At 44.0% G+C, this 25,267-nt stretch overlaps 1 protein-coding gene across 1 annotated transcript in view; it reads left to right on the top strand.

Annotated features, from left to right (window-relative positions):
• Positions 1-19,578, top strand: part of LOC147632145 (zinc finger protein-like protein) — an 87,238-nt gene extending 67,660 nt beyond the window's left edge. The window contains exon 7 of the mRNA XM_086808779.1: positions 18,921-19,578. Within this exon, the coding sequence (XP_086664905.1) occupies positions 18,921-19,172 (252 nt within the window). The 3' untranslated portion in view covers positions 19,173-19,578. The remainder of the gene's footprint in view (positions 1-18,920) is intronic.
• Positions 19,579-25,267: the final 5,689 nt, after the last annotated feature.

Raw genomic sequence — 25,267 nt, 5'->3', positions numbered from 1 at the left:
CAGAGGGGGTTTTTTGTCACTCAGCAGCGGTATGTTCATGAGTTGCTTGAGGCCTTTGGGATGGAGAACTGCAAGCCTATTACTTCGCCGATGGACCCGAACACAAAGTTAACCGTTCATGAGTTGCTTGAGGCCTTTGGGATGGAGAACTGCAAGCCTATTACTTCGCCGATGGACCCGAACACAAAGTTAACCGTTACAGATCCTTGTGAGCCAGTTGATGCCTCGCAGTACCGGAAGTTGGTTGGTTCATTGCCTTGGTTGCTGAACACCAGATTGGACTTGAGCTTCTCCGTGGGGCTGTTGAGGTCTTTTATGCAAACGCCATTGAAGTCTCATTGGGACGCAGGATTGCGGATCTTGCGGTATCTGCAGAGTACGAAGGATCTGGGACTCTTTTACACAGGAGGGAATGGAGTCAAGCTCCAAGGTTGGAGTGACTCAGATTGGGGAGGAGATCCAGACACGAGGAGATCTACTTCAGGATACAGTTTTACCCTCGGCTCAGGAGCAGTTTCTTGGAGCAGCAAGAGGCAGCCAACTATTGCCCTTTCTTCGACAGAGGCAGAGTATCGGGCTGCTTGTGGTGCTGCTTGTGAGGTTGTATGGCTGCGGATGCTGCTAGGCGAGATTGGGTTTCCACAGAGGGAGCCCACAGTCATCCAGTGCGATAACCAGAGTTGTATAGCTATTGCTCGGAACCCGGTTTTCCATGCCCGGACCAAGCATATAGAGATACAGTATCACTTTGTACGTGAGAAGATCTTCGCTGGTGACATCTTGCTACTTTATTGTTCGACGGAGGACAATGCGGCGGACCTCTTCACGAAGTTTCTACCTCAGGCTACGCTCAGGCGGCACTCCAGCTCCCTTGGGTTGGTTTCACAGCCAGGAGCTGAGAGGGGGTGCTAGAAGTCATCTCCTGTCTATGTTTATACACCAGGGCCTCTGTTGTGGGTGTGCCCGCCCTGTATAAGGTGTTTTATCATTTTTCCACACTCCCCGTATTTTTCCCTATTTTTTCCCATTTTTTCTAGTGGTGGGGAGGGTTGTCAGAGAGTGGCCGGAGCACTCCAGGGCTGGCCGACTGTCCCAACAGCAGTCCTATTGCTGGCCGACTGCATACAGATGATGCGTAGGCCTCTGGACTGCTGGCCGACTGCATTCACACAGTCGTGGACCTTTTTTGCTGGCCGACTGCATTTATGCAGTCGTGGAGTTGTACAGTGCTGGCCGACTGCTCTCCCAGGGGCATATAAATAGGCCCCTTGCCCCCACCACTTCCTCATTCAGTTTTTCTCGGGATCTTGTGTATAGAGAAGAGTTTACACACCTATCTCTCTGTGTTTCTTGTGCTGTTTATTTTCTGCAGTCTACTTGCTCTTGTCTACCCAAGTTTGGTTATCATTTCTGCTGCATATTCTGACAGTATCTTGGGGAGCTTTGAGCACGGGACATACTAGGTCTCTTGGAAGATTGGATTGCATTCAGATAGCTTTCCTAAGTGGCTTAGGGAAGAGGCCTGACTGGCATTCGGGGTAGAGACAAACTCAGCCTTGACATCGACTTTGCCATTCCTCCAGAGTGGCTGACCCCGATCCCAGACCCTCTTCCCCCGCAGTGGCTGGGAGTGTTTACCAGGCATGATATTCTCGTGGTAGTTCATGGCACGGATGAGAGCTCCGCATTGCTCACTTTTCCATCGGACCTCATGGCATATAAGTGAGATCAGAGTCCCTCTCGGAGGACTTCAGGGGATGCACATTACTGAGGCTGAGGGTGATCGGATTCCATGCACATGAGTGGGACGTAGACCCACCTTTGGCCAAGTTGGCCAAGGAGAGACTTTGGCGTTTATGGATTTGGGGACGTTGGCCCATCACGTGCCTGCAGTGGGACTCGGGGGGTGGACTTGGTGTGATCCTACAGACAGGGAGGAGACTCCAGATACCCCGTTCTTCGCATACACCGCACAGCCAGGCCGTAGGATCCAAATGCCCGAGGTCGAGGGCACCCCGGCAGCTGCAGGACACTGGCAGTCTTAGGGCCTCTCACCACTCTTTCTCTCAGATTTTTGGAAGCGGCTCTGGTGCAGTTTCGACCTTGAAAGGACACCCTCTTTTTGTGGTTGCTGGTCCATCGGCGTTTGGTAGTTGGCACATGGTTGGCCATTAGCGGTCGACCAGTAGCATGTCCGAGATGTGGCCATCCCAAGGAGTCTCAACGACATTGTCTTTGGGATTGCTCGAAGGCTGAGCAGGTTTGACAACGGATTCTCCTTATCTTCACTATGGACATGGCCTCTCCCCGTACTATTACATGGGGTATTGTCGCTTGGGCCACAGGCCGAAGTGGTCATGGCTTATGAGGAGGAAGCTGGGGGGCTAGCCCTTCACATCTCTCACCTTCGCATCTTGATAGTGCTAGTCTTAGCCCCATCTACTGGCCATTGGACTCCTGGTTCAAGCCAGAGATGGGAGATTTGCAGCATTGTTGCCGCATAGCATATCTAGAGAGCTCCATGCAATGAAGCCATCGAAGGCACCTACACTCCGCCTACGGAGTCCATCAAGAGCATCTGGCTCGACAACATTCATACCCTCCGCGGACAGTGGGGGAAGCTTCAGGGTGGTTCTGACTGTATGTGGAAGCGTCGGGAGGCCTTCCTAAGGCTCTGACGACCTGGTCCTTTTCTCATAGATTGTGGTGGTGAGCCCACTTGGCATTACAAACCACCTGTGTGGTTTTTCCCTCCCCCACCCCTTGTATGAGATAGCCTTCTCCTCAGAGCAGCTAGCTGCAGGAGAAGTGCATCCTCCCCCCTTATTTTGTTCTTTGATTTTTTCCGTGTGCATGGAGGCGAGTTTGTATATAGCCTTTGAGGCTGTTTTTTGTTAACTAATAGAAGATAGAAGGATCTTGTTTATGGAAAAAAAAAAGGGGTACTACTCAGAGATCCTTGTGCCCAACAGTCCTCTGAGCTTACCATCACCATTTTTTTCCAGCCTAGAAGGGTAGATAGGGAGGCACCAGAGCCCACCACAGTGGATATGGTAGCCTATACCACATGCCCCCTCATAGCAGGCCAAACTTTACGTAGAATCGAAGGATCCGTATACTTGCTTGCACTTTTATTCCAAAGCCTAAGTGATAATGAACACCACCTAATGAGTTGTGGTGCGCCTTACTAATTATCATGCTCCTGCAAGTGAATGTCTCTACCAAACGCAAAATTATGAATTCTAGCCCCCTCACAATAGGCCTATGGGGGTCACATTTAGATCAGGCACACACTCCAGAGAGCTAGATGTCCTTGTCCCATCGGACCCTAGCCACACCTAGTTCATCAGCCCCAAATTCAAGAGATCTTGGCCCACTGTCGAGCAGCCTCATCCTCACAGGAGACTATTGACATCTCTAGCCTTCTTGTGTCACCTCTGATGGACAGGCATACAAGGTTGATTGACTCTTTTTTATTCAGCTCTTCCATTTTCCATCAATTATTGTACCCTATACTTGGTATAGTAGGATAGAGATTTATCATCTTGTATAATCTCAGAGTTTGAGATCTTAGCTTTTAGTCTTTAGTTTTAGTTAACTATTGCCTTTTCTTATTTCATCCATGGTGAGATTTCATGGACACTATGTATACATTTGACATCATTTTGGTCTCATAGACCCTTTGGGTCTTTTGAAGATGCTAATATAACTCTCTCTCTCTCTCTCTCTCACTCATGTTTCTATGTTCCTAGTATTCCATGATGAGTTTCGATGGATAGTTTTGTATCACCCCACTGAGATAGCTATGTTTATGTTTTGTTTCTGTTTTATTCCATTCCATGATGGGATATGCCATGGACATTATTGTATCACTTTGGTCTCATAGGCCCATTGGGTCTTTAGTAGACGCTTAATATATCTTTCTTTCTTTCTTTCTCTCTGTGCAGCTTTGGCTGGGCTCGAGAGGCAATGTTACCAAGCCCACTTCCAGGAACCAAGCACAAAAATGCGGCTCTTTGATATCTTGGTCACTCCCATACTATCTTATGGGATAGCTTTTTGGTGGGGACCAGATTTATGGGATTCATATAGCGGCCGCACTACCTACAAAGACACATGTCACATGCCATGAGGATGGCAATTGGCTAGATCCTAGTCTCATCACACTCGATGAGAATAGAGACAGGGAGATATGAGAGCATACAGGAGGAGTAGAGGATCTGTCAGATGTGTACCAGTGGGGAGGTAGAGATAGAGGAGCACTATATCTGCAGATGCCCAATCTACTATGAGATTCAGGGCCGATACCATTGCCTATTCAGGGAGAGATTTGGCCCACTCCCAGGGTGATGGATTACGAGGATCAGTGTTGCCTAGGCCTATTTCTGTTGGAGATGCATTGCCCCAGAGATGGACTATTCAGGGCACAGAGGCCAGGACGGGACACATCACAGACAGTCCTCACACATTTTTGTGCCCAGACAACCCCCGAGGTGATGACCGAACGTTGTGCCCATGAGGAGGAGGAGCCCCCGCTCTGGTAGGCCTGCCAGCGCCTTACCCAGAGCACCCATCAGTGAGGGGTCACCATTGAGAGAGCATGCTAGATTTGATGGGCTTGACGTCCACGCCCCACCCAAGTGCCGACCCTCGACACAGCAATTCTAGATCCGAGACATACTTGAGCGGTATTGGATCCCCCCCCCCCACCCCTCCTTTTCCCCGCCGAGCAGTGGATGTGTGTCACCTCATAGATGTAAATGTGGATGGCATGGACACCAACTACATGATGTACACATGCCCCAAGGCCCAAAGCCTTGGCGCTTTTAGCTAGGCAGCATTATTTTGTCTTTTTCTTCTATTTACTAGTGTTTTGTAACACATAATCTTTTTAATCCCTTATGTCTCATAGACCTTATGGTCTTTTGAAGACGTTAAATATAACTTTCTTTCTGTCTTTGTTTCTCTCTCTTAGTAGACGCTTAATACATAGTCGGGTTTAAGTGGGAATTAGCTTTCTGAGAGCGAGACCCGCACACCAAGAGGAGTACATGGCTCGGGAGGGATGGCTGTTTTTTTAAGACCCCACCTCTGATAGATTCCAAGAATCGTCTGCAAGGACGAGGATGCACGGTATCTTTCGGTGTGGCTACACCACAGAGTCATCCACATTGCTGTGTGTTATTTTGCATCGTGTCACTCCCCTGATCCCGCACAGCATGGCTAGTCACCATACTTACTGTTATGTGGGGATATTGAGTTCTCATAGTTGGGGGAAGTCCTCTTGCTCGGGGACTTCAACGCCAGGACAATCACTAGGTCCCACTACTTGATCTAGATGACCCTATTAGACTATAGGAGATGGACATCACTACTATAGGGATCCTCACAAGACTATGAGGAGATCAAGGTGTATGGGAGATATTTTCTAGAGCTGGGAGCTTCACATGGTCTTGTTATCTATAATGGGATGTCTCGATGGCCCTCCTCCGACACCCTCACCTCCTTTCCTTACTCAAGAGGTACCAACATTGTGGACTACTTGATGGGATCTCCGGCTTTGGCACACCTTGTCCCCAACTTCTCCATCTTGCCATTGCCCTTTGAAGCTGACCATGTCTACCTCTCTTTCACTCTTGCTTGCACACCACCCACCCCCCCACTACTACCTCACGAGCTTGACCTTGGGGCCGGTTTACTCTTCGACCACATCTACGGCCACCACCAAGATGTGGATCTTGTTGTCCCCCTACTCGCCCTCACATCACAACTCACCACCATTCTCCACACATCTGCCACCACTTCTTTCATATGCACACGGTGGTCTACCGCCAAGCCACCTTGCGGTTCCATGTCCCAAAACTATTGGTATGATTACGAGTGCGGAGCCACACGCTCCCGTTTTAAGCATGAGGTACGGATTGGGGAAATTACATAGTGCCAAGCACAACAGATTTCTCAACGCTTCCCAATGTAAGAAACAAGAGTTTTACGCTGAGATGAGCTATACTGACTCAACTTAGGGTCGAATTGCGAAGATTCTTGGAGGAAACTTCGAGAACATCGTCCTTGATCCCACACCTATGATGCCCAAACACATGGCACTCCTATGCACTCTTCCTCTATCATATCCCCCACATTAGCCACCTCCCACCACCAAATCCTCGCCCCACCACCTCTACCTTCCTCACAAAGGGTATGGTCCTGAAGGCCATCCATAGACTACGTAATGGGTGGGTCGAGGATCACGAGGGACTCACTATCGAGTACATCACATGTCAATGAGACCATGACGCCCCTACTAGTCTACATGTTCAATAAAGTCCTTTGTGAAGGATTTCCACCCTCTTGGTGTATCCTTGACAACATCGTCACCCCTTTTTCCGCAAAGCTTTTAATATTGTAACGCGAGCTTGTCTCCTACAACATCTATAGGAGATAAGAGCAGAGTAGGAGGGGAACACCATTTCCACCCCTTGGGAATTGTGGCACGCGTTCCCCCAAGGCTGAGATGCCTAAACCGGGTGAAACGTTGTAACTATTTGGCCCTCCTAGTTCTATTTCACATGATGAAACCCATGCTCGGACATTAAATAGGTGGAAGAAGACATGGGGATAGGGTCCATAAGATTTGATTAAGAAAAAAGCACCATTCTTAGTCAAAAAAAGCAAGAAAAAGCAAAAAGTCAAACAGGGTTGACCGTGAGCCAAGGGCACCATTGGAAAGACGAGACTAAGCCGGACTAAAAAGCTAAAAGGCGCTTTCTCAAAAAGCAGCTCTAAGGCCTTAAAGCCAGAAAAGAAAAGCACCAAAAGTTGAGTAATATTTTATTAATAAAAGTAAAAAGAGCAAAAGCAAAGGCAAAAAGGAAAAAACAAAGCATAAAAAGGCAAAGCAAAAGCATGGATAAGCTTTTGGCAAAAAGCAAAGCTCTTTTCAAGTATAAAAAGGCTTGAATCTCTCTTGTAGTATCACGAAGGAGATCGTGGAGTGTGTGTGGGCATCATTATAATCATGGTGGAGAGCTTCTTCTTCGCCATCAACACCTTCTCCAACTTGCTTTTCATATGTACGGCAGCCCTAGACTTGTATGGGCATATGCATGGGCGATATGGACGCGTGTACGGAGCTGTACGGACTGAGATTTCCAAAATTCTAAAATTGCTCCAAAAACCCTAAAAATTGCTGTTTGGAGGTTTTTATCGCCCGAAAACCATTAAAACAGGTTTTACATCAGTTTTCTTGCCAGAAAGAGCTTTTCCAAGGTTTTCTTCATCGACAAGACTATAGGAGTTGTGGAGATTATTCATGGGATGAGCACGTGGATTTAGGACTTGGACATGAACATGGAACTTAGACATATAGCTTGGATTTGATCTAGATTTAGATCTTGATCTGGACTTGGTTTTGGATTTGATTTGGACTTGGATTCATTCGATTTGGATATTGGATATTGGATTTGGTATTAGCCCGGTGAGAGATACTTGTGGGTCATCCTTGTGGTGTACACGACATCAGAGATCTCGTGTCTTGACATCGACATCGACATCGACATTGACATCGACTTGGATATTCTACATCAGCATATCTGTCTGTTTTGTATTCATTGATTGTATTGATCCTGGCTAGCGTGCCCGTGGATTGCTCCCAAATAAATTCCTGAAAGGGGACGGGGCTTGTTCCCCGCTCAATGTGGTGTACTGTGCAAGATCCCTATTCCCTTCTCTCTCCCCCCTCTCTCTCTATATCTTTATCTCTTGGACATGTGGTTGAGTTTGTCACGGCACGCCCCGCTGGGCTTACAAACGCCCATGGGGGAACGGATCGCTAGGGAACGGCAAGGGGGACGTGGGGGAATGGGTACAGGGAACGTGTGGCTGTGGTTCTCCCTTTTTGGAACGTTTTTAAAACCCCTTGTTGGCTTGACGCTTGGCCAGGAAAAAAGGAAAAAGAAAAAGCGTACCTATTATCGCCTGTGTGCTTGACAATCTCTTGACTGTACTCTACTCCCTAGGCCTGTGCATGCTTGACAGCATTGAGTGGGCTCCTCTCTTGAGTTTCTTTGACACCAACTTTCCAAGGCAAGGCAGCAAGGCTACTCTCTCTCTCTCTCTCTCTCTCTCTCTCTCTCTCTCTCTCGGGAGGTTTCATTGTTTATTTCGTGAGGAATTTGGTCCACTCTCCAGGATCAGACTTCCAGGACCAGCGCTGCCTAGGCCTCTTCTTGCTTGAGCTCCGCAGACACATGGAAACTTTCTTGAGAGAGCTTCGGTCCCAGCCACTCCGCTCGCTCCCTCACCACCCAACCATCACCAGTTTCTTCCAGACCAAGGAGGTGGACACCGATACAATGGATCTTGTGGACCCACCTCACCCAAGAGGAGTTACCTGCCTCTACACTCCAGCGTGCCCGACGCCCCCGGCCGTTGGCCACGATCCCCTCATCAACTCTAGATCGAGGACATGCTCCACCGCCATCGAGCTACCTTTCCACGTGACATAGCTGAGGGAGACCTCTTGGCCATACTCATTAGTCCCATGCTTAATATTTTGGAGAGTGTTATACCATCTACTGGGGGCTGATGCTGCTCTCATGTTTCTATGTTCCTAGTATTCCATGATGAGTTTCCATGGACAGTTTTGTATCACCCCAGTGAGATAGATATGTTTATGTTTTTATTTTCCATTCCATGATGAGATATGCCATGGACATTATTGTATCACTTTGGTCTCTGTGGCCCATTGCGTCTTTAGTAGACGCTTAATCTCTCGCTTCAGAGCACACCCAGGCATGTTCTTCAGGGAGCTGTGGACACCCCCTTCACTGATGTATACCATTTTATACCCCCAGTATGGTACAGGATGGAGCTAGCTAGGTTGCATATCATGATTGTATACTCCATGCATATAGCTTTGCATTCTCCTAGTAATAGAGCTCCATCCCCTGCACACCCAGATTCAGCTTTTTTATTCAGTACTTTTTCATTTTGTTGGGATGACAGAGGATACTCCATACAGGTACTCCGATTTGTCTCATAGGCCGAGTTCGGTCTTTTGGAAGACGTTAATAAAATCTTTCTTTCTTTCTTTCTTTCTCTCTCTCTCTCTCTCTCTTTCTCTCTCGGTTTGAAACTTTTACACATTCTGCAACAAACATTAAATCTCCTCTTGTTCTCTCTCCCTTTGAAGTCTCTCCCTCTTATACAGTAGACAAACAAGGACTCAATTTCTCTCATGCCCTCTCTCATGGATAGTTTTGAAAGGCTGATCAATTTGTTGCCCAAATTTGTAGAAATCATGGCTTCCTCGGGCTCAAAATGTTCGGCTTCGAATGCTACTTGGTGGGACAAGGTTGAAAGGCTAGAACGCTATTCATCTAGGGGAGGTGCAACACAATGGAAATGTAAGCAACATAACAAAGAGAAGTTAGGAGGAGCAAACCATGTGAGAGCATATCTATGAAAGTGCAAGTGAACAAATGTCCAAGTACAACACCTGAAATGTGTGATGAAGCTAATCATGGAATGAAGCCAACACTATCAATGATGTGATGAAGCCGATCATTTGCTTGATGCGGATTGTAGATGAACGGGAGCCATGCATTGGCAAGGTTTATGAGAGGGCTGACCGAATGATCGAGAAAATAGGGGAAATGGGCTTGTTTGATGAGAAATATGAAGGGGTTCGAGAATCATGTGAAGCACGATGGAATGGTTATCATTCTCCCATGCATGTTGTTACGTATGTCTTGGATCCCGAGTTTCAAGGACGTGGACAAGAGGCCGATGATGAGGCAATGGATGGTCAGGAGACGGTGCTTTCTAGGCAGGTTCGTGATGATGATAAACGAAGGTTGGTGAAAGACCAACTTGGATTTTATCGCAGCAAGTTAGGAAGGTTTGGATCGGGTGATGCACAAAGAGGCAGGTTTAAGATTGGGGATGCTTAATGGTGGGAGGAGTATGGGGCTCATAAACCAGAGCTTCAATCATGGATAGTAAGGATCTTGTCTCAAGATGCAAGCTCCTCTCCAATTAAGCAACTATGAAGTGTGTTCGGCCTTGTTACATCCAAGAAGAGGAACAAATTTGGGACAAAATAAGTCAATGACTTAATTTTTGTTAAGTGCTAATTTGCGCTTGCTTGGTGATCTGGCTTCTCCCAAACTAGAGAAGTTTATATTGCTTGATGAGGAGTCCTCGGATGATGAGGAGACACATGTACTTGCAGATCCTGGTCAGGATGGGGTTGAAGCTTTGGATGTTGGAACTGTTGGTTTTAATGATATGGCTTTCTTGGATGACATACATGATAAGTCTCCTTGAAGGCATCACTAGCAGTAGCCATGCATGATATCCCCTTACTATTTGCATGCCACCTTGAGGCTTGGACTCTGGAGTCCAACATTTTTTGTCATTTGCATGCATGTGCTGCTTTGGGCAAGTTTATTCCTTGGGACCTGGGTTGTTTCTCCTATCTAGGTCATGGGCCACATTTTGTCTGTTGTCACGTATGTCATGTATGATATGGGCTAATTTATTTTGAACTCTGAGATCTCTTAGTATGCATTCACAAATTGTGTGGTGCACTAGACTTTACTGTGTCTGATTTGGTTACATCCGAACTTTTGCAAATTCTGTAAGTATGTCTTTTTGTTTTTAGGTTACGTAATACGGGTTTTAAAATGAGCAATGTATGTTAAGACTTATTGTCATTTCTAAGAATTATCTAGGCCGTTTCCCCTCGTTTCCATTCTCCGTGTGGCCGGTTCGTGTTCGTGTTCGTGTTCGTGTTCGTGTTCCTGTTCTATTGCTACTCTAGATAGGAGTGCCATGTGACATGGTTTGGAGCATCATCGCCCTCTTATGAGTTCGTCACCGGACAAGTGACAGCTCCAAGAGGTACATCGCAAGAGATTTCCAACACTATTGGGTGAAACAGGGCTGCCCTCTATCACCCACTCTTTTTGCCTAGACATTGATGAGATCTTGAACTTCATTGAGAGATTAGCCGGGGCTGGTTCCACATTGGCAAGCATATTGATCCCCCTACTACTTTATGGAGATGAGATCGCGCTCCTTTCAGATTCAGCTTAGGGGCTTTAGAGACATTTGAATGCCTTAGAGGATCTTTGCACTCAGTGGGATCTCACTATTAACCTTGGTAAAACCAAGCTAATGGTCTTCAATACCTCCCGCCTAGATTGGGATCTTGTGGAGATTGTCTCATCCTATGGCTACCTTGATGTCACTTTTAGTGGCCCTTGCTTCACCATGGTTCCCACAACACATGCTAGAGTGACATTGCATCCTTGTCACACCAGCCTTAATGTATGGAGCAGCCTTCTAGAGGCCATATTTATCCAATGAGGGTTGTTAGCGAGTTGAGAGGCCCAAGGTCATGATGTTCTCCTACATGATCTGTAGCAAACCATCAATCCCATATCAGATTATCCGGCAGAGTTTGCTGCAGCCTAGATGGTAGTGGATGCACTCTTCAAGACTGTCACATACCTCCATTGCATCAGTCACATGGATCCCCACATGCACCCGAGGCTTGCCGTGGAGTCCTTGAGACAACTAGCACTCGAGGGCCACCCTAGAGTATGGCATGCTTGAGTTAGGATTGGGAGCGAGTTGAGAGGCCCTAGGTCATGATGTTCTCCCATATGATCCATAGCAAACCATTAGTCCCACACCAGATTATCCAGGTAGAGTTTTCTGCAGCCCCGATGGCAGTGGATACATACCTCCATTTCATTAGTCACATGGATCCCCACAGGTACTCGAGGCTTGCCGTGGATTCCTCGAGACAGCTAGCACTCGAGGGCCACCCTAGAGTATGCATTCATTCTCATAACCATCCCATTACATACATTGTATCCACATTATATCACATCACTTCTATCCACATCCCTTTCCACATGACGTAGTTGAACCTCGTGGCCATACTCATTAGTCCCATGCTTGATATTTTGGAGAGTGGCATACCATCTATTGGGCTATGATGCTCCTTCCATGTTTCATGCTCTTGGTATTCCATGATGAGATTTCCATGGACAATTTTGTATCACTCCAGTGCGATAGTTTGATTTGTTTTATTTTATTTTCCATTCCATGATGAGATATGCCATGAACATTTTTGTATCAATTTGGTCTCATAGGCCCATTGGATCTTTAATAGACCCTTAATATATCTTTCTTGCTTTGGGGAGCCATTATGGAGGCAAATGGGTGTCACTAGAGTCCCCTTTGTAGACGCATGACAAGTTGGGAAGGACTTGTCGAGAGAACAACCCCTCATACTTAAGTTTAGAGACCTTGAATCACCGGCTACTTTTTTGAAAAAAATGAGTTAAGCGCTCAAAGTTACCAAGATATAATTAGGGGATGATTTCACACCCTTGGGTGGTTAATGACAAGGGTAGGGTCACAATCACAAATAAACACCCCGTGTGATGACACGGGCTCTGTGAGACCATAGAAAAAAATTCACATGGCTGTATGGTATTGCAATGGAACTCTATGGTCTAGCCTAGGAGGTTTTGCAGATGTCACTTGAGCACTAAAAAAGTCGCATAATGGGGAGCAAAAGATCACAAAGATACGTGCACGAACACTTTGCCCACGGGCAACATGTGCTTGCTCCCATCCTTGGAAATCTCTTAAGTAGAGCTCTTTGTGAAGGCTTTCCACTATCCTAGACCACAAACACCATTGTGCCCATCCACAAAGCAAGAGGGCCTAAGGATCGGAATAAGTAAAAGGATTATCATGATTGGCCATAGAATGGCCAAGATCTATGGAGCAGTCTTGAGGTAGAGATTAGCTTTAGGTTGGGCAGGCTTCAAGAGGAATTTCTCCGACTTGGATCATATCTTCACTCTGTGGGCCATCATAGAGGAGGCGAGGTCTATGACATGATTTGGGGTTTCAAGGCCATATACGAGGTAGTGACTGGCTGAGTTTGTGCACCAGGTGGACTCTCTTGGGACACATGTAGTACCGTTGGGGTCAAACAAGGTTGTCTACTTCTCCTACACTCTTTGGTCTATATGTTACCAAAGCATCAAAATACAGGTTGATATGAAAAAACGCAATGCGCACAAAAAAAGAGAGGTATTATTTCTTTTTGGAAAAAAGTGGCGTGGCATTGATGACATGGCAATGGTGATGTGGAACTGACATGTGGCAAGGTCACCTTACAGGCTTGGAATGATGCGACTAGCTTTTGGAAATCAAAAGATTAAAAAGCTATTCCACCTTCCTTGCCTTCAGATGAGAAAAGCAAAAAATGAAACAACGTATTTTCTCCTCTAAGGCCCCACATCTACTAGCACAAATAGTTCCTGCTAAATTCAATCAAGCTACTTCTATGACATGCTACGCTTTCTGTCCTATGGTTAGGAGGTTAATTGGTCGCACACCCGGCATACAGGTTTTGGCCTTGTGTGTTCATAACTATAGGTGACCTTATGGCCGCCCGACTAGACATACTGATAGTTACAAAATTCATATAGGCTACTAAAGGGTAGGTAATAATATTTTTCAGATCGATTTATCTTATGGTAGTCAGGATAGTGTATATAATGGCAATCACACTTGGAGTATAAATAAAAGGAGTGAAATAGAGTGTCGCTTCGGGAAACAAGGGTACATAAAATCTTTAAAAACCATAGGTTTCCAATTTTGAAAGAATTCTTGTCAAGATTATAGATCCAGTTGTAAATACTTCTACATGGCTTTGGGTAACCGAATATGAACTGATACCATAGGCACTTTTTTTTTTCTAGGAAAAAGATCCTTCTATTAGTTAATTAAAAAACAGCCACAATGGGCTAGATACAAACTCGCCTCATCTATGGGCATGAATCAAATGATCATGAGGGAAGAGACACTTCTCCTCCGGCTGGTTGCTCTATGAGGAGAATGCTATCTCATACCCCCGGGGGGGGGGGGGGGGGGGGGGGGAGAACAACCACATAGGTGGTTTGTAATGGCAAGTGGGGTCACCACCTCGATCTGTGAGGAAAGGGCTCAGGCCTCCAGAGTCTGAAGAAAGCTTCCCGATGGTTTCGCATGTGGTCATAACCTCCCTATAACTTTCCCCACTGGCTCTCGGAGGGTATGAATAATGTCTAGCCAAATACTCCTGATGGACTTGGCAGGTGGAGTGTGGGTACCCGCAATGACGTTGCTGATCTAGCTTGCCAAATGTGCCATGTTGCAATGCTAGTGCAAATCTCCCATCTTTGGCATGAGCCTAGTCGCCAGTGGTCTATAGTAGCTGGGGCTGTGACTAATATTGCCGAAATGCGGTGAGAGTGCTGAAGGGCTAAGCCTCCCCCATCCTCCTCATATGCCTTGACCACCGCAGCCTCTGTGGCCCAAGCAACAGTGCCTCATGTAACGATTTGGGTCCAGGCCCTGTCCATAGTGAAAATGCGGAGAATCCGTCGCCAAATCTATTGAGCCTTCGGGCAATCCCAAAGACAATGATGCTCAGACTCCTGAGGGTGGCCGCACCTCGGACAAGTTGCTGGCCGACCTCCAATGGCTTGCCAAGTGCCAACCGCCAATCCCCTGTGTGCCATTAGCAAGAGAAAGAGGGTGATCTTTCTAGGCCGAAAACTGTCCCAGAGCCTCTTTCAAAAATCTGAGAGGAAACGTTGTGAGAGGCCTTGTGACTACCAATGTGCTGCTACTGGCGAGGTGCCATCAATCTCTGGCATCTGGATCCTACAGCCTAGCCGCGTTGTATATGCAAAGAAGGGGGCATCCAGAGACTCCTCCCGAGCAGCGGGGTCATGCCAAGTCCACTCTCTGGGGTCCCACTATAGACGCATGACAGGTCGGCACTCCCATATCCATAGTCGCCAGAATCTCTCCGTGGCCACCTTGACAGGTGATGGGTTTATGTGCCACTCCCGTGCGTGAAAACCAATCACCCTCACCCTCTGCAAGGTGCAACCACTGAAATCCTCTAAGGGAAGCCCGGATCGCTCCAATTTGCCATGGGATCCAATAGAAAAAGTGAGTAGACCTGTCACCATTTGGCCACCCGAATGGTTCACTCTTGCTTTCACAATATGTACATAGTGTGAAAGCAAGAGTGAACCATTCGGGTGGCCAAATGGTGACAAGACCACTGCCCTCATCTCCACCATGGACAGCGATGAGGATATCATATTTGGTAAACACACCTAGCCACACTGGGGGGAGTTGGGTCTGGGATAGGAGTCAGCCACTCCTGAGGAATAGCTAAGTCGATGTCAATGCTGAGCATGTCTCTACCTCGGACTCCTGACAGGTCTCTCCTGCATCTCCGAGGGTAATTGCCTATGTGCTATCCAATCTCCAAGGGACCTGGCTAGTTCTATGCTCAAAGCACCCCATGACACATGAGGTCGGGCCCCCAACATGTGGCCACTGGGTAAACGAATCAGGGGGTTCTAGACCAATGGCTGCCGCATGAGGCTGTTGGAGCTGATACCATAGGGAAAGAAGCAAGAAAGGCGAGCCATGGGCAAGATTTAGCGCCATTCACTAAACTCTGTGGTTAATGATATATGCAAATCGATAGTTCCCGTCTTAAAAGAAATTCAATAAGATAGCTAAGAGCATGAAGACAGATCCAAGCGGGGGTATGTGCCAAGCTTTTTAATCTTTTGCTTTCACTAAACTCTATGGTTAATGATATATGCAAATCGATAGTTCCTGTCTAAAAAGAAATTCAATTAGATAGCTTAGAGCATGAAGACAGATCCAAGCGGGGTATGTGCCAAGCTTTTTAATCTTTTGCTTTCCAAAAGCTAGTCGCATCATTCCAAGCTTGTAAGGTGACCTTGCATTGCTTTCCTGCCATGTGTCAGTGCCATGTCACCATCGCCATGCCACTTTTTTTTTAAACAAAAAAAATCTTTTTTTGGGGGGTTTTTGCGCGCCCCGCTTTTTGCATATCAGCAACCTATATTTTGATGCTTTGGTGACATTTATTTTATTATTATTTTTTGCGTGTTGTGTTTGTGCATATTACCTGTTGTTTGATGCTTCGGTGACATATACATTGATGAGATAGAGGACAGCTTTGGAGGCAGAGGCTCACCGCTTGCTCATGTAGTGGTGCCCATATTGCTGTATGCATATGACATTGTCATGATCTTAGATTCAGCCTCGGATGCATTGGAGAGGTTTTGTTGGGAGAGAAACCTTACCGTCAACCTTGGCAAGACCAAAGTCATCATCTTTAGCACAATTTATGATGTTGCATCATGGCTATCCTTCTTGTACAGGGATGCCCTGTGGAGATTGTCCAGAGGTATGTACTGAGTGACCTTTATGGGTCCTCGCTTTTGCATGACCATGGTTGCCACTGATCGACCAGCCAGATGCCACACCTCCCAAGCCCGTCTAGAGAGGCAATGTTTCCAGGCCCCCACTTCCAAGAGCCTCGCACTAAGTGTTGGCTTTTTGACACTTTGATACGCCCAACAGCCATGTATGGTGTAGTTTTTTGGGGACGAGGGCTAGGTGAGGCTACTTGGAAGAGCATAGAGAGGCTACAGGTTATGATGATGTCACGTATGATCAGAAGTAAGATGTCATGTCGCATGCCATGGGTATCGTGATTGGCCAGCTCAGGTTCTTAGAGTCGAGAGTGGCAGAGCTGATGATACCCCACATGAGGATCAGATACATAGTTGTTACGAGGCGCGCCTCTAACGGTTAGAGGCGTTCGAGGCGTGCGACTGCCTGATCGAGGTGTCCACCAATTTATTATTATTATTATTATTATTATTATTTTGCTGGTTTGAGTCTTTAGACGGGGGCTTTAAGGGCCCAAGGCAGCCCCTCTCACACACTATCTCTCCCTCATTCTCTCCCTCCCTCCCTTAAGCCTGTCTCAAGACCCAAAGTTCAAACTTCAAACTTCAAACACACTAGGAGGATGATGTTTTTTATACCCACTTTTGGAGATCTTTCTATACTCTACCGGTTCATTTCAGTTCATTTCATTTTACTTTGTTCCCTTGAATCTTGATGATGTATCTAGATGATGAGGATGGACTATTTTGGCCTCATAGGTCATTTTGGCCTTTTGCAGATGTTTAATACAGCTTTCTTTCTCACACACACTCTCTCCCTCTCATATACACCCTCCCTCAAGGCTCATACATACACACTCTAGTCTCTCCCTCTCTCTCAACTTTCACCATATATATTATATCTATCTATCACTATATATATATATATATATATATATATATATATATATATATATATATATATATATATATATATATAACAGACGCCTCTAACACGCCTCTAACGTCTCTAAAAAATACGAGTCTTTCGAGGCGCGTACCATACCCGCCTTGTACCAAACGCCTCTGACGCCTCTAACAACCTTGATCAGATATGCAAAGTATGCACCATAGGATAGGTGGAAGACGAGGCACTACATGCTTAGCTGCCGGGCCTTCTATGAGGTACGGGGGAGATTCCACTGCCTCTTCCGTGAGGGCTTTGGTCCACTGGCACAGGTGATGTAGTTTGATGATCAGAGATGCCTGCGCATGTACTTACTGTAGCAGACGTCATATATCGTTAGTAGTTGCTTAGTGTTGGGAGAGGACTGACTGGTAGGCTAAGTGGTTGGCCAATTTGGCCGATTGGTCCTCCATCCAAGACAAGCGATACTCCTGTAAGTCCTCGGCTGGAGCTGCAAACTGTTTCTCCATAACTCTAGTAGTGGTAGGCATAAAGAGAAGAAAAGAGATCCAAGTCCTAGGCTGGAGCTGCAAACTGTTTCTCCATAACTCTAGTAGTGGTAGGCATAAAGAGAGAAAAGAGATCCTAAGCTGAAGTAACGGTGCAAAAGAAGACTACTAAGGGCTGAGTCCTGACCCAACAGTCTTTCCATGAAGCTGTGATCATTCCTTTAAAGGAACATGAAGATTCGGACTCTACATCCGGCCGAGCCACTCACAGACTCGTCATTCTAGAAGACCTGAGTCTCGAATCACAACCCTTTTACTCACATGAGCATCAGCTGGGGATCCTCATTCCAAAAAACCTGGGATGCACCATAGGTGTTCACCCTCTTGGGATTACTCTTCCACGACCAGTTCTAGTTCATCATCTTCCTATTTCCATTCTCCAACCCATTGCAGCTCCTGCTTCAACATGGCAATTGAAGCAGGAGCTTGCCCAAATGATGCAGATTTTGAAGCCGCCCAATGTCCGTCACTCTTGCAGTGGATCAAATAATTTTCCACCTCACCCAGACAGCATTCCACTCTCCTCTGGAAACCTGTTGCGGGGCAGTCTTGAAAGAAATCACACCATTGGACTACTGTTGTAGCTTGAAGAAACAAAGGGAGAACTTCTTGCAAGGCAGGGCAAGTCAATAATTGACTACCCTGCCTTAATTGAGGAAGTCAATTGATTCAGGAAGCTCTTGTTCATGCTTCACAATGTAGGAAGAAGTGAGCACGTGTGTGGATGGCTTGAAGCCCTTCTTGCCCGTGCAGGTTCCTGCACACAAGTCAAGGAGTGTCTGCAACAATGCTTCAGCCCTGAAACAATTCTAAGCCAAGGACATAGCAACAGCAGCAAAAGGGCAAGGATAATTCCAGGCAAAAGAAGGTAAGGATAGCTCCAGGGGGGGACGACTCCACCAAGCACATTTCAAAAAATTGTCTAGCGCACACCAAGAAGCAATCAGAGGAGGGGGCTCCTTAACAATCAGAGGGGGGAGTTTCACATGGTCTCACATCTCATGTATTTTTGGGTTGTTTGAGAGGTTTGTTGCAGCTTCCATGATATGAACATGCCACTTGTAAATGCTTTATTTACGTTTTTTAATCTAAGTATAGTGTCCATCTATACTAGAAAGTGATGTTGGTGCCTCACTTCAGGCGGTAAAGAAAGTGGAAGCTCTTGAACGAGAGAAGCGTGCCTGTGCAGCTGAAAAGAGGATATTAGCTATGTCAAGTGGCTCGGAGATGAGCTCCAGGAACAATGTCAGCACAAGCTCCTCAAATAATAGTCTTTGCTGCTCTTGCTGTGGGGTGTCTCTGGCAGGGATGACGCCGTTCTATCGGTTTTCGTTTCAGTATTGCAGTACAGTATGTGTGCATGTCCATAGGCTAGCTCTAGAGAGCCAATAGCTGCAAGTTTGAAGCACAAGAAGCTGTGGCAGGTTTTACCATTTAGATAAAGTTCAACTTGATCACGAGATAAAGATGGCATTTAAGCCTCTTACTGCCATGCATTTGTTATGTTCATAAGGTATGCATTTTCAGGTTTTTGTAGCATTCCATGCATATGTTATGTTGTTCTTAAAGAGCTTAATGGAGTCAAGGCTTCTCGGTTGTGGAATGTAACCATTTTTTGATAGAAAATGAATGTAATATGGTAACATGGGTCACCACCTAGCTTCCATGTAGAGAAACTGAAGAAGGTTTAATATTTGTTGGGAGGTGAATAAGGGAGAAGATCCACAAGGACTCCTGTTTCTTCTGTAATTTTTTATCAGTCTCATCATCACATAAATGATCTTTCCTTTTTTGTCAAGTAGCTTTATTTGCAATATTAGAGGGGAAAACGAATAGAGGAATCCAATACCTAAATAGCACATATTTTTGAGGTCATTAATTTTGCTCATTTCGTGCCTTGACACTCAATAAAGATTTTTTTTGCTACATGCCATCGGAGTCTTGTGGGAATGGTAACACCTTGGCCTGTAGACGTGAGGTACAAGGTTTGAGCCTTGTCGACTGCATAGTTCAATGAATTTAAATTGCCTTTGCACTTGAGTTTCTCAGTTGTGCAGGATATTTCACTTCTGGAGATCCAAATCCAAGGAGCCTAGCATTCATGGGGCTAGCTACTAAATAGAGTTAGAGTGGAGTAGAAATTTAGTGAAAGGATGTTGTCTGGATTGAATAGTGGAAATGTGGGTTTGGCTAGTTTATAGTATTGGTAAGAGAGAAATCTTGCTATGTTTTTATATTGGAGGCTCAAAATGTTTTCGTACTAGAACGATAAAAGAATTAAACAAAATCATAAAACAAAAAAAAAATACTAAGCCAATTGGGCATTTAAAAGAATAAAATGCGTGCGATCAATCATTTTTAGCTCAGGAAGAATACTTTTCTATTATTAAGGAGCAATAAAATTTATTGGCTTGTTGAATAAGGCATTCCTTCCCTACTCATAGTTTGCTTTGAGAAGTATGGAATGGGATGAGTGCTACTAAGTTGGTTGAAAGGCCACCAAGAGAGGCACATTCCCCTTTGGGAGAAGTAGCTGTGGACATAAGTATCGCCCCATTGGGAAAAACAAATTGTGGTAGAAATAATTACCAGTGTGGGGGTAAGGCCTCTTCTACAAGAAAAACATCACGATAAAATAAAATATTGATTAACATTGTTTCCAGTCCCATTTGGTGGAAATTTGTTGATAGAAGCAAAACTTGTTGGTTGGGACTTTGTTTGATAGAAATCTACTTTGTAAATGATTGTCCATTTGGAGAACATTGTTCCTTGCTGAGAAGAGTGCTAATAGTGGCAAAAAGAAGTAAAACTTCCCAATAAACAAGAACAGGAGCAAAAAGACGTTAAACTTTCTACTCAAAACGAAGAGATTATATCTGGTGTTCCATTTACTATCATGACAAACTTCACACTTGTTTTTGATGATAAAGACGCCTATATTACTAACGACTACAATGAAAAAGCTACCTTTTTACAATGGTTTTCACATGCATGTGATTGTAGAGAGCCAATTCATGAGTAGATAATTTGTATACCATTTTCTTTTAAAGAAAAGATCCTTTCTAAGTATGAGAATATTAAAGATTACAGTGTAGATAAGTTGTATACTTGTGTTGTCACAAGTTGTAGAACTTGTGGTGCAATTATGCTTGCGGGGACATGAACACAAACATGGTTAACTAGCTATATAGTAGACTTTACATTGAATAGTTATACATACCCATATCTTTATGTGAACTGTGGTATGTTCATGTTCCTAAGCTTTAAGGCTCGACTTTGTAAGCCATAACTTTAAGACATCCTTTTCATTGGGTTTGCTACAAGTGATACAACCTTTGCATTACTCGTGGAGATAAATACGAATAATTACGTTTGTAACATAGGGTACATATTTGTTAACCACTATGTAGTTTACATGGTTTCACCCGCCCAACTTATTGTAAGAGCTTTGTCATCTTATCCGCTTGAGCAGGCACTAATCTTTTGTAAGATGGCATTGGGATAGATAAAGCAGCCTTACCTTGACCTTAATATAATTGGCGTCATCGATTGGGACTAGCCTAGGTCTTAGTTTTGTACATCCGTCCATTTGAAGTTATTGGGATCACTCGATATTGCAAAGTGTCACACTTTGAAAAACATACGGTTTTGAAGTCTTGGATGTGTTTTTGTTTTTTATTTTGACTTTGAGGTCTATTCTCATATCTTGGAAGGAAAAATCCTAGTTTCTTGGTGATTTGTATTATTTTGGAGCCTAAAAGGCTTAGATTTCGTTGCATTGAGCTAAGGAATAGCTTAGCAATTGTGATTAGGAGTGGAATTCACTTTGAAAACATATGCATTAAGTTCCATTAGGTGTGGACTAGAGTGGGATGGTAATTTTCATTCATGAATTGTTTGAATTAGTAGCTTAGAAATACACAAATCCAACAAAAAAACAATCTCAAAAGAATTCAAAAACCAAGCTAAACCAACTCTCGGGTTGGGAAATGTGAGTTCACAGTCTTTGGGCGAAAAAAGATGTGAGATTTTAGCCGAGTCCGGACACGTGAGCATGCAAACGTGAGTCTAGATGTACATATACCTAATATAGTACCAATCTATTATTACTGCCTTAAAGACTTATAAGGACGTACTTACTTCATTCTATAAAACAGATACAATTTTCAAGGAAAATTCTCGTCCTTTGTAAAACAATTGGGGCATTAAAGTATAATTATTACCCACCAATAATTGTACACTAACCTTATCATAAGCTTATTTCATAAAAGTTGGTAGGCTTATTTTATAAAAATAAATTACTTGAGCTTAGTTCTTTAAAAAAAAACATGCACCTACAGACGTGAAATTGCACATGAGATACATGAGTTTTAAGAAGTGAATCTGCATACACGAGCATGAACAGTTGAGTCTAAAGGTGTAAACCTAGAGATGCAAACCTAGGGAAAAAAAAGTAGTAAAAAGATCCCAAAAACTCAAAGCTCATGGAAAAAAAACGTTTTTTTGTAGCTTGAGCAGAATACCGTGTTTGCAATCAATTTCAAACTTGCTTCAAGAAGCACTAGAGAACGTTTCTCCTTAGCGAAACCCTTGATGCAAAACTCGATTTGGACTAATTGTTGGAAACGACAATATAGTCAATTGTAGTGCATTAAACCACATTTTCTCAAATCCATGCCTTCATCAAATGACCAACACTCAATAGATCTCTCTCGTTAAGAAGGCAAAACTCCTTCAGATACACCTCAAGTAAGGAGCTTTGGGACAAAATGAGCTAATTAAACATAGACATGAGCAGAGGAACAAAAGAACTCCTGGAAACATGAACTCCCATGGTCCTTTGAGCCCCAGATTCATCAATTAGCTCAGCTAATAACATGATAAACTTTATGAAAAGAGCACTAAAGCACTCTATCTTTGGGCGAAGCTCCAATGAAGGAGAGGGAGTATGACCAGGAACCTCAAGGTTTGTTCCCTGAAAAGTGGTCAAACCATGTCTGACACTATAATGTTTTAAACATTTGATTTCGATCCTCGGTTTACTTTATCCCAAGCTGACCACAACTAATAAGCATCTCAACAACCACAGTTACAGCAATCGGGACATGTCTCTTTTAATATAGAATTAGGAATAAGTGTTCCTTAATACAGCCAACTGCAAGTGCACACAATGCAAGCATGAATCCCACTCTCCCATAATAGCTCATTATAGAAGCGCCTACACCACAAAACCATGTTCCAGTTTTGGAAGGGTAAAAAATAAGATACCTCCATGAATATATAAGTGTAGGTGGGTTGGCGATTATTCTTCCTATATAAATCTAAAATTATAGAAAACTGGGCGAATGTTTTAAAAAAATGCCCTAAAATGTCCAAAATTGGGTGAATATTTTCTAAAACCCTTCAAAATGGCCAAAATTTGGACGAATGTTTTAAGATGCCAGGTAAATGTTTTTTGGAAAAACCCTAAAAATAGCCAATTGGTGAAGATTAGCCCCTATTTTTTCCTTGAGTTCAGCTCTATTTGGACGAGGAAGGAAGAGCAAAGAGCCAATTTATGGGTCTATCTCAAACTAAAGGGATTCAAAAGGGAATTCACATAATATCTCCATCCTCTAAGTTAGGCCGACATCGGACGAGCACCATTGGAACTCACACATCCAACCTCATGGGATAAGAAATCCCTAAAAAAGAGGGTTTTGTGTAACCACTCCCTTACGTTCTACCGCCACATGAATATACAAAAGACATGCTTAGCATGGTGTTTGAAATGGGAAGGGGAGTTACCATAAACATTTATCACAAACATAACACCTAGAGGCTTGGAAAAAACAAAGCCAATTCACATCTCAAGGATGATGACTAAATTTAATGGAGCTGGAGGTTTCATTCAGTATTTAAAAAAGTTCGATCAAATTTGTGAGACCATGGATAGCATTGATGATCTCACCAAGATCTGCTCATGCAGACTTTGCCTTGAAGACAAAGCAATCTAGTAGTTGGGTCTTTAAACCCACTTAAAAAGGCCAGCTACAAAGTTACATTTATTATGGGATTCTTGCCTAATGCTTTGATGGTGGTGAGTGTGTTCTATTTTTGGCATGGATTCTTTGTAGGTGGTCTCTTCATTTGATTGGGGTATTCCCAAACTAATGGAAAAATTACCACTACTCCATTTGTAAAATTTAAGGAAAGCTTACATGTCTACACCATCATATTCATGATCCCAAAATGCAAGCCACCTAGATATCTAACTTGTATCTAAGTTCTCAAGAAACCACTTACCTTTCAACTAGACCTAGATGATCTTAACAATCTAAGAAAGTTGAAGAGGGTGACACCAAAAAGTTTGGAATCATCGTTGCCCACCAGGGTTGTAGAGTTGCTACTAGGAAAGCATTAGCAGATGAGATACCTTCAAGCAAGATTGCACACTGCAATAGTGTAAGGGCATAGTGAGGAAAAGGGGATTCAAGGATCTAGACAAAATTTGGAGAACAATATTGGGCCTTGTAGTGACCCTCCCTAGTTTTGGGTCTTGTATAACCCTCCCTAAATTTGGATCAAAATATCGGGCCTTGCATAACCCTCCCTTGCTTTGGGTCTTACATAGTTTTGGATCAAAATATTGGGCTTGGCAATGAACCTCCCTAGTTTTGGGCCCTTGAAATAGTCCTTGTTGCAACATATGAGACCATTGTGAGGCTCTCTTATTACCCTTGTAGCAATAAGCCTAGAAATAGGCCTCAGAATCATGTTATTTAGCAAGGCTTATTATGAGGAACAATGAAAGGCTTTTTTAAAATAAATTTTTGGGCCAAACGTTTAACATTTTCTTTGTTTTCTTCTTCTTTAGAGGAGGATGAGGAGAAGAAGAAGAAGAAGAGTGTTATCTTCTTGTACTTCTTCTTTTGTGGAAAAAGAAAAAAGTATAAAAAGAAGTGTTTCTCTTCTTGTTCTATATTTAGATCTCAAGAAGAAAAGAAGAAGAAAATGTTCTTCTTCTTCTAGGAGGAGCAAGAGGGGAAAACAAGAGAAACATAACCTTCTAGTTATTGTATCTTTTGTGGAAAAAGAAGAACTTCTTCTTATTCTTTTTCTTCTCAATATCACAGTAGAGGATAACATCAAAAGGTGTTTTTAAATATTTCGTTTTGTTTTGCAACAATTTAACGTCACATACTTAGAGGTTTGAAGTTCCATTATAGGCATGCCACTAGGACCTGCTCTGCAAAACTTACACTTACTTTCCATAGTTGAACAAAAGAAACTACAGTCAATAGTTTTTTTGGATATAAGAAGTAATAAAAATAGAAGACTACCTCTACCTGAATGGGAACACATCAAGTGCCTTCTAATATTTGTCCCCTAATATTTGTCCAAGAAGTACAAATGGAAAGATTATGAGTTAGAGATCAAAACTTAATAAATAATTCCCTAAGCATATTGATAAGGCATGTAGCATGATAGGGGAGGTTGTTAGGAAG

The sequence above is a fragment of the Cibotium barometz genome, chromosome 14, assembly GCF_041138505.1.
Source record: "Cibotium barometz isolate CiBa-2024 chromosome 14, ASM4113850v1, whole genome shotgun sequence".
Taxonomy (NCBI): Eukaryota; Viridiplantae; Streptophyta; class Polypodiopsida; order Cyatheales; family Cibotiaceae; genus Cibotium; species Cibotium barometz.
Note: the sequence above shows the minus strand (reverse complement) of the source record. Positions and strands in the feature narration are given on the sequence as shown.